The 15,555-nt window shown below is 46.3% G+C and overlaps 1 protein-coding gene across 4 annotated transcripts in view; it reads left to right on the forward strand.

Annotated features, from left to right (window-relative positions):
• ZC3H7A (zinc finger CCCH-type containing 7A) overlaps positions 1-15,555 on the forward strand; it is a 36,322-nt gene that overhangs the window by 3,688 nt on the left and 17,079 nt on the right. For 2 of the 4 annotated variants that reach the window (XM_060648514.2, XM_078439786.2), the window contains exons 2-9: positions 6,884-6,985; positions 8,113-8,152; positions 10,119-10,316; positions 11,718-11,876; positions 12,117-12,197; positions 12,311-12,349; positions 12,990-13,023; positions 13,513-13,796. In XM_060648514.2, the coding sequence (XP_060504497.1) occupies positions 6,918-6,985; positions 8,113-8,152; positions 10,119-10,316; positions 11,718-11,876; positions 12,117-12,197; positions 12,311-12,349; positions 12,990-13,023; positions 13,513-13,796 (903 nt within the window). In that variant the 5' untranslated portion in view covers positions 6,884-6,917. Of the gene's footprint in view, positions 1-4,493; positions 4,716-5,131; positions 5,799-6,883; positions 6,986-8,112; positions 8,153-10,118; positions 10,317-11,717; positions 11,877-12,116; positions 12,198-12,310; positions 12,350-12,989; positions 13,024-13,512; positions 13,797-15,555 lie in introns of those variants that run through there. The other 2 variants (XM_078439785.2, XM_060648516.3) reach the window with 2 other exon arrangements.

Here is a 15,555-nt window from a genome sequence, read left to right on the forward strand (position 1 = left end):
AAACCAAGTTTCCAGGAAGGAAGGAAGGACCAGCTCTGGGTCCCTCTGGGAAGTGTGTTATGGGCGGGGGCAGGGGCTAGCGCGCAGTGCCCAGGGGGCGGAGCCCCGCACTCCTGCACACCCCCGGGCGGCGGGGCGGGAGCACAGCCAGCCTGCTGCGCCTGCGTGGGGGCGGGGCCGAGGCAAGAGCTTGAGACTGTCTTCCTCGGTCTGAGAGGTCAGGGTGAGGACTCTGGGTTTTACTCCAAGTGCTGGGATTTAGAGCGTGGCTGTAATAGCTGGTGGACGTTTTCAGTTTAGTGTGGGAAGTGGGTGGGGGAGGGACAGGGGGAGGACCGGAAGCTTAGAGGGGAGGCAGGGACAGGAGGCCGCTGCCACATCGCGTCACTCGAGATGGTGTGATGGTGTGACCGGGCCAGGGGGTGCGGGGGAGCTCATGGGAAGTGGTCAGAGTCGGGGTGCCCTGTGCATAGTCTGCAGTGTCGCCGGTGGGCTTCATCAGCAGGGTGATGGGTTGTGGGTGTGGGGGAAAGAAGGGCGTGATGCCAGGTCTCTGGGTCTGGTTTGAGCAGGTGGCTAGCAGGTGGTTTCAGAACTTTTGAAAAGGTAAGAGCGGGCAGAGGGGTAGGATTGGCAGGAGAGCCTGGGGTTAGGACCCTTTAAGTTGGAAATGCTGAGTAAAAATCACGGGCAGCCCAGAATTTTGTATGCATAGCAGTGTAGACTAGATGGCCTTTTTGTAAACAGTGAAGGAATATATATACATCCCTACATCACTCCTTACAGTCAACTGGTAGATCCCATTAAAATGTTTGTTTACTTTTTTTAATTTTTAAAAAATCAAAAACAATTTTAGTTTTTAAAAAATTAAAAACAATTTTTAAATTTTTAAAAATGTTTATTTTTGAGAGAACATGAGCCGGGGGGAGGGACAGAGAGAGAGGGAGACACGGAATCCGAAGCAGGCTCCAGGCTCGAGCTGTCAGCACAGAGCCCGCCGTGGGGCTTGAACCCCCAAACCGCGAGATCATGACCTGAGCTGAAGTCAGATGCTCAACCAGCCGAGCCACCCAGGTGCCCCCTTCCCAAATTAAAACAAAACAAAACAAAACAAAACAAAACAAAACCAAGAGTACTAGGAGAACACCCAGAGAATTATTTTACAGTTTCAAAGTATGTCAAAATCCAGGTGCCATTAAAGAAAATATTGATAATTTCAACTACTTAGAGATAGAAGCTTCTGCTGTCAAAAAGTACCATAACTGAAGCCATAGGATTGATACGAAGTTGGGAAAAATAGTCCCAGCGTCACAGAAGACTGCTTTCGTCAGCACATGAAGTGCCTTCCTGAATGAGAAAAGCTCAGCCTGGAAGGAAAATGGGCAAAGGACACGAACAGACAGTTTACGGAGAAGGACGAACCGGCGACTCTGAAACTTGAAGGGCTGTGCAGCCTCACGGGTGACGGAAGGGCCCAGACAAAACCTCGTCACATTGTCTCCCCATTGTCGCATGCTTGTCACTTCCCCGGTTGGCACGAGTGGAGTGAACCGCGAGGCAACCGCGTGCCGAAATGGGGGCCCTCAGGCCTTGTTGGTGGCAGGGTGGTGTCACACGTGGGCAGGAGCAGGTAGAGTAGACGGAAGACACGCTCCCTTTAGCCCGTGGACGTCCTCTGAAGACGGACTTCTGTGAAATGCCCTGGGTCCCTGGTGAGCTTCAGAGACTGGACGCCACCAGAATGTGCGTCTCTGGTGGCCTGCAGCCATATCACGGATCGCAGCCGGTAAAGCCGCTTCACGTGTCCTGTCGGGGAGTGACCTTTGAGGTTAGGTACTGGGAGAAAAAAAGCAGGGTGCAGACACGTCGGGAGCCTCAGTTTGTACAAAAGATAACATAGGCACAGGATGCTTGTAACTTTTTATTTTGAAGTGATTATAAGCTCGCAGGAAATTGCTCGATGGGTATGTAGAGCCTCCCACGAAGCCTCCCTTCGTCCACTTCCCCCAGTGGTGCCAGGAAGCTGGTGTTAGTGGAGTACTGTTAACCAGACTGCGGGCGCTTACTCTTGCCGGGGTTTTTTTTGCATGCACCTGTGTGTGTGTGTGTGTGTGCGTGCATGTGTGCGCGATGTTATCCCAGGTGTAGATTCACGTATCACCACCGCAGTCAACACAGTTGAGACCCACTGTTCCGCAGAGTTCCTCTGGCAGGACACAGAAGAGCCCAGTAACACAATGGGTGGTTGTCCTCGGGAAGGGCGGGTGGGTGCTGAGTGACAGGAGAGGAGACCATCCTTTTTTTCCTCCGTCCTGATGTTAAAATCTTGCCTTTTAAACTATGTGATGTAGGGGCCCCTGGGTGGCTCAGTTGGTTAAGCGCCCGACTTGTGGTGTCAGCTCAGGTCATGGTCTTGTGGTTGGTGGGTTCGAGCCCCACGTTGGGCTCTGTGCTGACAGTGCAGTGTGCTTGAGATTCTCTTTCTTTCTCTGTCCCTCCCCGCTCGCTCTCAAAAAATAAACATTAAACACTATTAAATAAAGAGTCTGTGATGTCTGTGAGCTATCTAGTAGAACCATCAGAACGGCAGGCAGGCGGTCTCCAGCGTTGGGCCATGTGGGATGTCCCAGAGGTGAGCGTGTGGCTGGGGGAGGGAAGGAACTCCAGTGATGCCCCAGGGCTCGCACGTTTAGAGACCAGCTGGACAGAGCCCCAGGCTCAAGGACGGAGTGTGCACCTGTTGTGTGCTGCTGAGTTAGGATAAGTAAGATAGGGGGCTGTTGGGTGAACTTTATCACGTTCTTCCTCACTTTAAAATTGATGCCAGATTTTAACTGCGTACCCGAATAAGATGATGTTTCAAGCGTTTATCTTTTCTTTCTTTCAAAGTGGGAAGTGGGAGGGTGAAACTAATCTGTGGTGGAAGAAAGTCAGAACAGTGATTGCCGGGGGGTAAGGGTGGGGCAGGGATTGGCTGAGGGAACTATCTGGACTGACCGTAATGGTGAACTCAAGACTGGGGTCTGGGTTACAGGAGTGTGATGTTTGTCAAATCCTCCCTTACAATTTGTGCATTTTATAGGGAAAAAGATTTTGTGCATATGGCCTTAAGAAAACCCATAAATCTTGAAACCTAAGTAATGATACATATTCTGAAGCATTTATTGACGAATTATAATTGATGTCTGCCACTTTGCAGTTCATCAAAGTAATAAGGTGCATTGATGCATGGACAGAGGGATGGGCGGATGGATAAAGATGGGTCGATGTACTAGGTGTTTATCCAAGGGGGACAGGAGTGGTGATTCTAAGGGCCACACGCACCCCAGTGTTTATAGCCAATAGCCAAAGTATGGAAAGAGCCCAAATGTCCATTGATGGATGAATGGATAAAGAAGATGTGATATATGTATACAATGGAGTATTACTCGGCATTCAAAAAGAATGAAATCTTGCCATTTGCAACTACGTGGATGGAACTGGAGGGAATTATGCTAAGCGAAATTAGTCAGAGAAAGCCAAATATCATATGACTTCACTCATATGAGGACTTTAGGACACAGAACAGATGAACACAAGGGAAGGGAGGTGAAAATAATATAAATACAGGGAGGGGGACAAAACAGAAGAGACTCTTTTTTTTTTTTTTTTTAACTTTTTTTTTTTTTAACGTTTTATTTATTTTTGAGACAGAGAGAGACAGAGCATGAACGGGGGAGGGGCAGAGAGAGAGGGAGACACAGAATCGGAAGCAGGCTCCAGACTCAGCCATCAGCCCAGAGCCCGACGCGGGGCTTGAACTCACGGACCGCGAGAAGAAGAGACTCTTAAACATGGAGATAAACAGAGGATTACTGGAGGGGTGGTGGGAAGGGGGATGGGGTAAATGGGTAAGGGGCATTAAGGAATTTACTCCTGAAATCATTGTGGAAATAAATAATTAAAAATAAATAAAATCCATTAATATTTTCAAATTAAAAGAGAAAGATGGGCAGATGTGATAAACAGCAAAACATTAATTGTAGACCATAGGTAGGTATACAGTGTTCACCGAGAAAGATTTTTAACTTGAGAGAAAAACTACAAGAACATGAAATTCTCCTTCCTACTGTATTTGACTCTCCCCTGATTATCCGTTCCCAAATCTTTAAACATGGAAAGGAGAGGTGGTTCATGCTATTAAAAGAGCCTGCGTCTTATTTCCTCTTAATCACCTACTTGAGTTGTCAGCTCTTTGCCACATGCCCTTTGTCCTTAAGAGGTTGAGGTTCAAGGTTTTCTGGCACTTTCTGGGGAAATGGCTCTAAGGCTATTAACTTAGTGGATTATCATTACCTGGGAGTCCCTTCTGTGCCAGCAGATTTGCCTTTTGAGTGAACCTCAAACTAATTCCTCACCTTGCCTGTGCAGGGATTGGGAGAAAGGTGACTAATCATTGAGGACAGGCAAGAATTCTTGCTTTGGGTAACCCTTTCCTTGGCCCCGTCTTTCAGGCCTGACTGCCGTGACACCCCCAAGTGCCCTTCTGGGTGCCTTTGGGCAGTCGGTTCTGGCTCTACATCGGCCCCATCTTACATAAAATAGGAAGAAGGCTTGGTGGTCCCTTAAGTCGTCTTTCCAAGGAAGGGGTCAGAGGCTATGTGGATTTCTAAAAAATACTTCAAATTTTTTCTCAGCGGTAATTCACGTTCAGCGTTCAGGAAAAAGTTTTAAAGGTAGGTATGCAGTGCAAAGGCCCTTCTCACCGCGCCCTGAGCCCCCAGGTTTCTGCCATTGCTGTGGTTTTCTGAGATTCCCTCTGGAGCTGTTGCGAGGATATACAAGGAAATATGAATAGACAGCCTCCCCCGACCCTTTCTCTAAACAGAACAGGGTCCTATTGTGGATACCGCACCTTTACTTGGTCTTTTTTTCCAACACACTCCATGTCCTTGATAGACATTGGATACGTTTTTGATCTTTTTCTCTTACAAATAGCGCCTCCTTAAATACCTTTGTACATCCAAGTATGATTTAACTTTTTTTGTTGTTGTTAAGGAAATGGTCAGATGAGTTCAAGTGGAAGATTAGAAAGACCCCTCCCCCCCCCCCCCCCCCCCACCCTCACACGTCCCCATCACAGGTTAGGACAGTGGTCCATGTTTTTGGCGGTCTTGTCTCATTTCTACCCATTCATCCCCCTCTAAGCTAGACTGTCTGAAACACAAATTCCAGAAATAATGACATCTCGCTTCAGCATCCTGGGCTTTGTACCCTTTTTATTTTGAAACATTTCAGACGTTGACAAAGTACAGAGATTCCCTGTATTTGTCACTAGTTTTGGGAACATTCAGCCGTTTCACCCCTTCCAGCCCCCTTTTGTTTTTGTTTGCTGGACTGTTTCGTGGCAAATCTTGGATAGATCATTTCACATGTAAACACTTCAGTAAAGTAACAACTTTTATTATTAAACGTTTTTTTAGAATTATTTTATTTTTGAGAGAGAGAGAGGGATCGAGCCTGAGCGTGAGTGGGGGAGGAGCAGAGAGAGAGAGAGTCCACAGCAGGCTGTCTGCACTGTCAGCGCAGAGCCCGACACGGGGCTCGAACTCACAGACCGTGAGATCAGGACCTGAGCTGCAGTCAAGAGTTGGACGTTCAGCCGAGTCACCCAGGTGCCCCAGGAAAGTCAACAACTTTGAGATTAGAAGATTGAAACATGTAGAACTACAGTGTTTAAAAGATGGAAAAAAATGATCACCAGTTACCAGCCTTCGGGGCCTTTCAACCCTTGTCCCCACCTCTACACTTTGAAAAAGGTAGATTCTATAATAAAACTATGAACGTCAAGCAATAATGAAACTAGAATATTTGAGCTTGAAACCTGGGTGCAAGTTCCCCGTCCGTCATGCGCATTCAAAGACACGGTTTGTGTGCTAAGATGTCCTCTTAGGTTTAGAGCCCAGCACTCATCTTGGAGGGATGATGTGCCCCCTCCCCGTCCCTGCCAGGGGACACACAGCAAAGCCTGGAGGAAGTTTTGGTTGTCACCACTGGGGGAAGGGGCGTTACTGGCATCTCGTGGGTGGAGGCCAGTGGTGTGTCGTGCACAGCGCGGGCCCCTAGAGTCAAGGACTGTCTGGCCCCAGCTGCTGAGGTCGCCAAACCCTGGTTGAGGACCCTGGGAGATGGTGTTTTATCATGGATCTCTTCCCTGTGGTTTTCCTTTAACTTGCTGGGAATTGCTTAACGAACATTGATGGGGGCGGGCCAGTGGGGGGGGCGGGGTGCAGATCCCAACGGCACTGTTTTGTGTTGACATTTGCCACTGTTATGTGGAAGGTGAACCCTTACCTTCTCGAGAATTCCAACCGGATGACTTCATTTAGATTTTTCATTCTATCAGTTGAATCAGCAAGGATTATTTCAGAAGTTTGTGTAACAAAACGTGTGTGAGGTTTCGGCTCTGCTCACCAGGAAGTCAGACTCCCTTGGAGGCGAGCGGATGTGAAACCTTTTCACTTCTGGAGCGCTTCCAGAAGCGAAACAAGGCCAGGACTGTTCCAGTGCAGCATACGCGTGCGTGCCTGCGTACGTGCGTGCATATAGACACGGAAGAAATGAAACCTGTAGCCCAAGGGGTGGGGGGAGATGACTTAGGAGGGAGCAAAGTCCGCATGGCTGTGCAGCCTTAAAGGAGAGTGAAAACCAGATGCTTTCGTGTGCTGGGCAGCAGGGACCGTGCGGATGAGCCAGGGTTCCTGGTGTCCAGCAGCCCAGAGTCAAGTCAGCAGAGAGGGACGTGCCCACAGCTGATAGCGTGGCAAGACCGTGGACTGTGGGTGTTTTAGTTGGGGTCCGGAGCTCTGCGCCTCACGTGACTTTGTGCCTCGTTTCTTTCCAGGTCGATCGTTTAGAAAGTGGATGTGCGGGGTAACATGTCCAGTGTGTCCGAGGAGAGAAGAAAAAGGCAGCAGAACATTAAGGAAGGACTGCAGTTTATCCAGTAAGGGCCCGACTCGCGTGTGTTCACGCCACGTATACAACTGGCCCTTGTGCACCGCGGGGTCAGGGGCGCAGACCCTTGCACAGTTGCACATCCACGTGTAACTTTTGACTTCCCAAAACAGGGCTACGAACAGCCTACGACTGTTGACCGGATGCGTTGCCAATAGCGTAAACAGTTGATGAACACGTTTTGTGCGCTATGGGTATTATTTACCGTATTAAAATAAAGTAAGCTGGAGAAAACAAAAAGTTAAGAAATTCGTTAGGAAGAGGAAATGCATTTACAGCACCGTCCTAGGTTTATTGAAAAAGATAACGTTGTAAGTGGACCCGCGCAGTTCAAACCCATGTTGTTCAAGAGTCGACTGTACTTTTTTATATTAGATTAAGAAACCCCTACCCCTCTGTTTATAAGTCCTCTTAATCCGGGTTACAAATTAGATATTTTTGTCTAGCAATATTTTTGGCTCGGGCACATTTGACTTCCCATGTGTTCTGAAGTCTACCTTCCTGTCCCTGATTTTTAGAGCTAAAATCCTGTAGTGTCTCGGAAAATATTAGACCCAGAAGGATCAGAACCTAATCCCATCAGAGCGCTTCTGATGACTGAAAAGTGATGAAATCACCACGCACATAGGGCTTTTGTAATCAGACATTTCTCTTAAGAAGCTCAGTCTCTAACCTGCCTCCATGAAGCAGGACAGTGACAAGGCAGCCCAGGCCTTAGGCGGACACAAGCAGGCAGAAGTCCCTCTCTGTTTGTCCTGGGAGGAGACATTCTCTGTACTGCAGCGAATTGAGTCAAAAAGTATTAGTGGTTCTGTGCTGTAGGAAAAGTTTTTTGGTATTTGAAGAATTAGGCCTTCTTTTAGTAGAAGTAGGTTTAGGGAAAAAAGTGTTATACTTAAGAAAATATAAGGGAATAGTTACAGATCTCCCCCCACCCCCCACCATGTTGTGTGTGAATATGGCATATGTGAATAATAGTCGTAAAGGAAGGTAGGTCTTTAAAATGTGCTTTGAACCCATAGCAAGCTGATAGAACCTTAGCTTTACAATGACGTCTGGGTGAAGAAATCCTGATAAGAGTCTGATAATTAAAATTCATTGGTTTCTTTTTCTTAGGTCACCGCTGTCATATCCAGGGACACAGGAACAATATGCGGTAATGATTGGGAACATCTACTTAAAAGCTGTGCAAGTAACTTGTGAACCATAATGAATAGTGGGGGTTGGCAGACTCCAGCTTTGTGGGCCAAATGCGGTCCGTTGTCCGTTTCTGTAAATAAAGTTTTATTGGAATGCAGCCGCACCTATTTGGTGATGTATTTATGATCTGTGGCCGTTTTCACGACATATGGTAGCTGAGACAGAGACCATATGGCCCACAAAGCCTAAAGTATTTACTCTCTGGGCACCTACAGAAAGAATTAGTCAATCTCCTCCATATAGAGGACAACATTGCTTTTGGCACATGGGGACAGTTGTCCTCCATTTTCTTTCCTCCATGAGTGTAGTTTGCCTAAGTTTTCTTCCGAGCCCCGTGAAAATTACTTTTTTTTAAGTAAAGTTTTCTTTATGTTTATTTATTTTGCGAGAGAAGAGAGAGACAGAATGAAGGAGGGTCAGAGAGGGAGGGCATCCCGGGCAAGCTCCACACTGTCCGCTCAGAGCCTGATTCGGGGCTTGATCTCACCAGCTGTGAGAGCATGACCTGAGCCGAAATCGGAAGTCAGATGCTTACCCGCTTACCCGCTTACCCGCTTACCCGACTGAGCCACCCAGGCGCCTCCTTCGAAAATTACTTTTAGCCTCCCTCTCATTTACCGAAGACAAGTTGGACGGGATATGTTGTGAAGGAGAGAGCCCAGTATGTTCTATTTTTATTTAGGAGAAAAGAGGTTCTCATAGGAGCAAAGGATACCTGGATCCTAGTAGAGAGCAGCTGGAGGTGAAACTAGTTAGAAACCCAGAGAAAGCCCAGTTCACCGGGCCTCGTCTATGCAGGATGTTAGTTCACCTGCGGCTTTTGGTGTCCGAGGGTTTTGATGCTTGCCAATGTTCCTTCTTTTTCTCCGCCTCTCCCCCTCCCTCTTCCCTGTTTCCTTATCTGTCTTCTTCCTTGCCCCTGCCCTCTCTCTCTCCAAACAGATGTAGAATCCTAGAGTGTTATGGCTAGAAAGCACTGGAAATAATCCGTTCATTGTACAGTTCATTTTACGTTCCTGACTTTTATAACTGGAACAGGGATCTCGAGAGGTTAAGTGGCCTGTCCCGAGCTACCGCCCTTGTTAAAGGTTGATCTGTCCAGTTGGCTTTACTAACTCTGTCAGCTTAGACACGAATTTCAAAAAATGAGACCCAGAACCTGAGTATTTACCTGATCTCGTCATACGTATCTGATCTTGACGTGTGAAACATTAGCACAGTGATAGGAAATCATGAAGGAAACTTCAGAACTTTTATATGAACCAAAAGAACCTTGTATACTGTACTTGGCGAGAAAAAGGTTTAACATCCCCTCTCCCCGGACCAGTCCTGAGCAGACATTTACCAGAGAGGAAAGACAATGGTCCATAAAAATGTGAGAGATCCTTGGTCATCAGGCACAGGGATAAGAAAGGGTACCGGTTTTCACCTAGAAATTAGTAGGGGTTTTGTGTCTTCCCACACAGGCACGCACACGCTGCCCGGCGTTGGTGGGGGTGCTGTGAGCTGGGGACCAGACCGCTGGATGCGTCCACTGTTCTCGCCGCTTCGGAAGGCAGTTTAGAAATACTGGTCCAAGGCCCAAGATGCTCCTTCCTTCAGACCTAGAGTTTCCACTCGTAGGAATTTGTTGTAGGCACAGAGTTGGGGATGTGAACAGGTTTTTACCAGGTGCTTTTGCCGCACTTTTCCTCCTGATGGGAAATTGCATTTTCTCTTGAGAAAGCACGCGAGGTGAAGGCCTCGCTGAGACAGTAGCGAGGTGGCCTGGGTCCCCCGTTTCTTACAGCAGCGCTCACTGCTGCGTCACATCTAAGACCAGAAGTCTCCAGTACAAAAATTGAAGTTTCCCTGTACCCTGTCCTGTTTCGTAAAGGGCTTCAAGTGGTCACTTTCTTTTTTCTTTTCTTTTTTTTTTAAAGGTATATTTACGTGCTCTTGTGAGAAATCTTTTTAATGAAGGAAATGATGTTTATCGGGAACACGATTGGAACAACTCGATAAGCCAGTACACAGAAGCTCTGAATATAGCTGGTTATGCAAAGTCGGAAGAAATTGTCATCCCTAAAGAAATAATTGAAAAACTGCATATAAATCGTATTGCTTGCTATTCTAATATGGTGAGTGGTGATTTTTTTTTAGAACAGAACAGGGTTTCTAGAGGGATAAAATGTTTTTGATAACAAAAGTACATTGTAAGTCAGTTTTCTAATTTAATTAAAAAAAATTATTTTGTGCGGGAGAGAGGGGCAGAGAGCGAGAGAGGGAGAGAGAGAATCCCAACCAAGCTCTGCACTGTCAGCGCTGACTCAGGGCTCGAACTCACGAACCATGAGATCATGACCTGAGCTGAAATCAAGGGTTGCATGCTTAACCGACTGAGCCACCCAGGCACCCCTCTAATTTCAGTTTTTAAGAGAATTGTATTACTGCTTTAAAACATTTTTTTAAAATATGTATTTATTATTTTAAGAGCTAGAGAGATAGAACACGAGCAGGGGAGGGCCAGAGAGAGAGAGAGAGACACACACAGAGTCTGAAGCAGGCTCCATGCTCTGAGCTGTCATTGCAGAGCCCGATGCGGGGGTCGAACCGACAAATCATGACATTCATGACCTGAGCCAAAGACACGCATTTAACCAACTGAGCCACCCAGGTGCTCCTCTAACTGCCTGCTTTTAGAGTGGTCTGGAGTTTTGAAAAGCCAGCTTTGGATAAATGTTGAGGAATTTTAAAAATAAAATTTGTTTCTGGGTGACTGGTCCTTGGAGTTGCCACGTGAGTCTGGTTTCTGGGGTGTGTCCGCTTATAACAAAAATCAGCCCAGGAGGACGCAGGTCCCAGGTCCATGCATCAGTCAAGTCCCTGTCCCGACAGTGCACTTGGTCAAGAGTGCGTTAGGCCGCTTTGGAGCCCTGTTAGTGCAGCGTGGTGTTTAACCTTGAAGAGATTTAACACGAGCTTTTCACATGTCTGAGCTGGGAAAAGCAATATTTTGGTGCACTTCGAATTGTCACCGTGGACATTCAGTAACATTTAACTGAATTTAAGCAAGGTGTCCATGTTGTCACCCGATTCTTACTGAGTGAATGTTCACCGATGGCTCGTTTTGTTTTTTCTAATGGACTCTTCTCGGGCTAGCTAGCTGTTTGGGAGTTAACTTCCAGTCGACATTTTAATGATCTCCAACAAAGGGTAGCTAGTGGAGGAAGCAGGAAGGGAGAGTGCCGCCTGGGGCATCAACTGTGTCTGGAAAGCTTTCTTTCTTGGAGACCTGGGGCCTTTACGGCCAAAGGTTAACATTTGTCTGGTCTGGATGATGGTTACGTGGGAGTTCATGATATTTGTACTTTTTTCCATTTGGGAGTTTCATGATTAAAATTTTTTTTTTCAAAGAAAAATAATACTGCTAACAGAGTTTGAAAGGAGGGCATTAGTCCGGGGTTAATTTGTTTGCGTCGGCAGGAAGACATGTGTGCCAGAAGGAATTGTTGCTAACCTTATTTGCTCTTACACCCCAGGGTTTGCACGATAAAGTTTTAGAAGACTGTGACACAGTGCTCAGTTTAAATGCCAGTAACTGCAAAGCTCTGTATCGGAAATCTAAGGCTCTCAGTGACTTAGGAAGATACAGAGAGGCTTATGACTCCGTAGCAAAGTGCTCCTTGGCGGTGCCTCAGGTACGGAGTTTATATTTGAGTTCACTGGTTGACATGGTAACCATTTCGTTGCTTCCTTGTGGAGAAGGGACGTCTAAAGAGTTCCATTTTCCAGTCCGCGGTCCACCCGCTTTATTTGGGATTACGTGCCCACCAAGCAAGTGTCTCCACGGAATATGAGTTCTAGCTGTTTTGCGATTTGCCTCCACAGTTGGTAAATATAACCCTCCGTTAGTCATATTTTCATTTTTTTTTTTTCAGGATGAACATGTGATCAAACTAACTCAAGAACTAGCTCAGAAATTGGGATTTAAAATAAGAAAAGCGTATGTCAGGGCTGAGGTAAGCTGGAGTTCTCCCCACGGGGTATTTTCGTTTTCTTTGGTTGTAACTTGGTTACAGTTCTGTTTTTCACGTAATTTTTTTTTTTAATTAGCATCTTTGTTTTCTTTCAGCTCGCGTTAAAATCCGTTCCTGGGGACGGGGCTACCAAGGTAAAGTTATTGCTCCTGTAAGACGCGTAACTTTTTGGGAAAAAGGAGCAGATGGCCACGTTAGCAGTTCTGCTTTTAATATTTTTGGTTTGTGTCTATTTTTGAGAGCTTTTTGTTTCTCAGACACATAATTGGCCAGAGCTTCCTGTCCTATAAAAAGAAACAAACAACTCAAGTAGTATCTTTCAACCAGCATTTCCTCAAGTCCAATGGCGCATTTTACAGGGCGTTCATAGATGTTAGGTTTTATTAGAAAAGTGGCCCGGGGCCAGATAGTAATGTTGGGAGCCATTGGGTTGAACACGGGTCCCAAGCGGTTGGTTTTTAAAAGGTAAGTCTTCGTGGAGCTGTTAGGATGCCTTTGTGACTTGGGGGGTGAGCGGTGGCTAGACGAGGCCCTCCAGAACTTGAACACTCCTGAACGGCCTTTGGGAAGCACCGTCCACGAGGGCCCAGCGGTCACGCCGGGCCACGCGTTCCCGAGGTGTGCCCGCTCCATTTATCTCTTGGATCTCCATTGGAAGGAAGTAAAATTTCTGCGAGAACTCGCATTGCTGTCTCGGAGTGAGATTTACAGACTGCTCGTAGTCTGGAATCCTGACCGTACGCACGATGATCGGTTGTTTGGTTTCATTTCCAGGCTTTGAGCTGTTCTGTGGAAGATATCGAGCCAGGTACGTTTTCTTGCATCACGTTGGTCTAGAAAGTGGCGGCGTTAGACGCTCTAGATGTGATAGTGTTGTCAAATACGATTACCGTGCGGCCGTTGGTATGAAAGCAAGAATAATTCTGAAAACCACCTTAGTACTTCTGGACGTGCTGGCAGTGATTGGTAATTCTGCGTGTCAGTAAGCGGTTAGTGAGCGCCCCGGGTGGCTTTACCAGCGCCTCGTAGCTCTGCCCGGAGGCGCTCGGGCATTTTGAGACACAAGGATAAGTTTTCACAAGCCGCTATGTCTATCCCTGGGTAAAACCAACGACTTCGAGAATTATTTTTACCCTTGTCTCTGACCTGCTTCTGCTACTGTCTCGTCTATTTATTTTTATCATTGTTTTCGTACCCTCACCTGGCTCTTCCGTTTCTCTCTTATTGGCTCTTGATGCTAGTCTTCGGTGAGTAAGTACACCGAAGATGAGTGGGTACGTTTCGATCCGTGTTACAGATTTGTTAACTCCGAGGCAGGAAGCAGTTCCTGTCGTCTCTGTGCCTGCGTCCAGTTTCTCCCACCAAGTCGGAAGTGAGCTGGCCTCAGTTCCTATCATGCCCTTGCCCTCTATGCTGCCCCTGCAAGTGGACGAGAGCCCCCTGCCATCGGCGGTGTTGGCAAACGGAGGAAAGACCCCCTTCACCATGCCGGAACCTTTTCTGGATGACGGAGATATGGTCCTCGGCGACGAAATAGATGACCTTCTTGATTCGGCACCTGAGGCCAATGAAACTGTTATGGTAAATGTCAGCGTCACTCCTCTCTTCTGAAGCCAGGCTTAATTTTGTAAAAAAAAAAAAAAAAAATTGCTGTTCGACCTCCTTGGTATTTTCAGCATTTCCTGTAGGTTAAACTTAGCTTAAAAGGTACTTTTGTCCTTCTCTGGGGGTACCATGCCCGTGTGGTTATTTTTTAAATAAAACAAAACGCCAGTCTAGTAATGAGCCAGTTTTCCTCAATACCTGTTGGAATCACATAGTATGGAAAGGGTAAACTTAAAATTCTGAAAAAGAATAGGCATTTGGTATTTAAAGAAAAATAATTTCTTTCTTTCTTTATTTTTTTTATTTAAAGAAAAAGAATTTGTTTGTTTGTTTGTTTTGGATTAAAGGCTTAAAGGATAAATGCCTCAGGGTAACTGTGTAGCCAAGGCCCGGCCATATCTGAAATGCTGCAAAATAAGAATGGGTTTTACGTTTTTAAATGGCTGGAAGGGAGAAAAACAGACCAGTATTTTGTGACACATGGAAATTATATGAAATTCATATTTCGGTGTCATCAATAAAGTTTTATTGGAACACAGCCACGACCATTCACTTCTGCATTGTGTGTGGCTGCTTTTGCACTGAAGCAACACAGCTGAGTAGTTGAAACAGACCGCGTGGCTAAAATACTGAATATCTAGTCCTTCATAGGAAAAGTTTACTGACCCCTGCCACAAAGTGTATTAACATAGCAGCATGAGCAGCAACACTGTCATGAGGAGGATGGGGGGCAATTCAGGGCTGGTTCCAGCGTGGCTGAGATAGATGATGTCTGTGGGCAGTTAACTGATCCTGTTTGGGTTTGATTCTTACCACCTCTGTGGTCTTGGGCGGCTTTACCTCACCTCTCAGGACGTCAGTTTCCTCGTCTGTACAATGGCGATCACAGTAGGTAGGACGCATCTTGGAAAGTTGAAGAATTCAACAGATAGCGTGGAACTTGCATCAGTACTTAGAAGGCACAGGGAAACCCTCAGTAAGTTGTCGCTACGATGGGGGAAGAGAGGGGCAGCATTCCGTGTGTCCTTGTGAGATCGTAAATTCACATCCCCAGAGAGATGGTCCAGTGTTTCTGCCTTCTCTGGCTCCCTTCTCTTGAGGACCTTCCATTTCCCCCTGCCCCTACATTATTGCTATTGCTTCTTAATAAAGCCAGTTCTTCTGAGCCTCGTGTAAGGAATCGGAAGGAAATGAAACGTGAATGTAACATTGGATTTGAGACAATATTGGATGGACATCACACCCTGACCCCCACAGAGTATTCACGGGCATTTATTTGGGATTCTGAAGTCTATTCTAGTCCATTTGCCTTTTTTTTTTTCTCCTCCTAATTTTTTATTCTCAAGTTAGTTAACATGCAGTGTAGTCTTGCCTTCAGGAGTAGAACCCAGTGATTCATCGCTTACATATGATGCCCAGTGCTGATGCCACTAAGTGCCCTCCTCATTGCCCATCACCTGTTTACCCCATCCAGCAACCCGAAGTCTGTCCTCTGTATTTAAGTCTTTTATGGATTGCCTCCCTCTCTGTTTTCATCTTATTTTTCCTTCTTTCCCCTGTGTTCATCTGTTAAATTTCTCAAATTACACATATGAATGAAATCATATCTTTCTCTGACTGACATATTTCACTCAGCATAAGACCCTCCAGTTCCATCCATGTTGTTGCAAATGGCAGGAGTTCATTCTTTCTCATTGCCGAGTAGTCCATTGTGTATATAAACCATATCTTCTTT

This window comes from Panthera onca, chromosome E3 (genome assembly GCF_046562875.1).
Source record: "Panthera onca isolate mPanOnc1 chromosome E3, mPanOnc1 haplotype 2, whole genome shotgun sequence".
Taxonomy (NCBI): Eukaryota; Metazoa; Chordata; class Mammalia; order Carnivora; family Felidae; genus Panthera; species Panthera onca.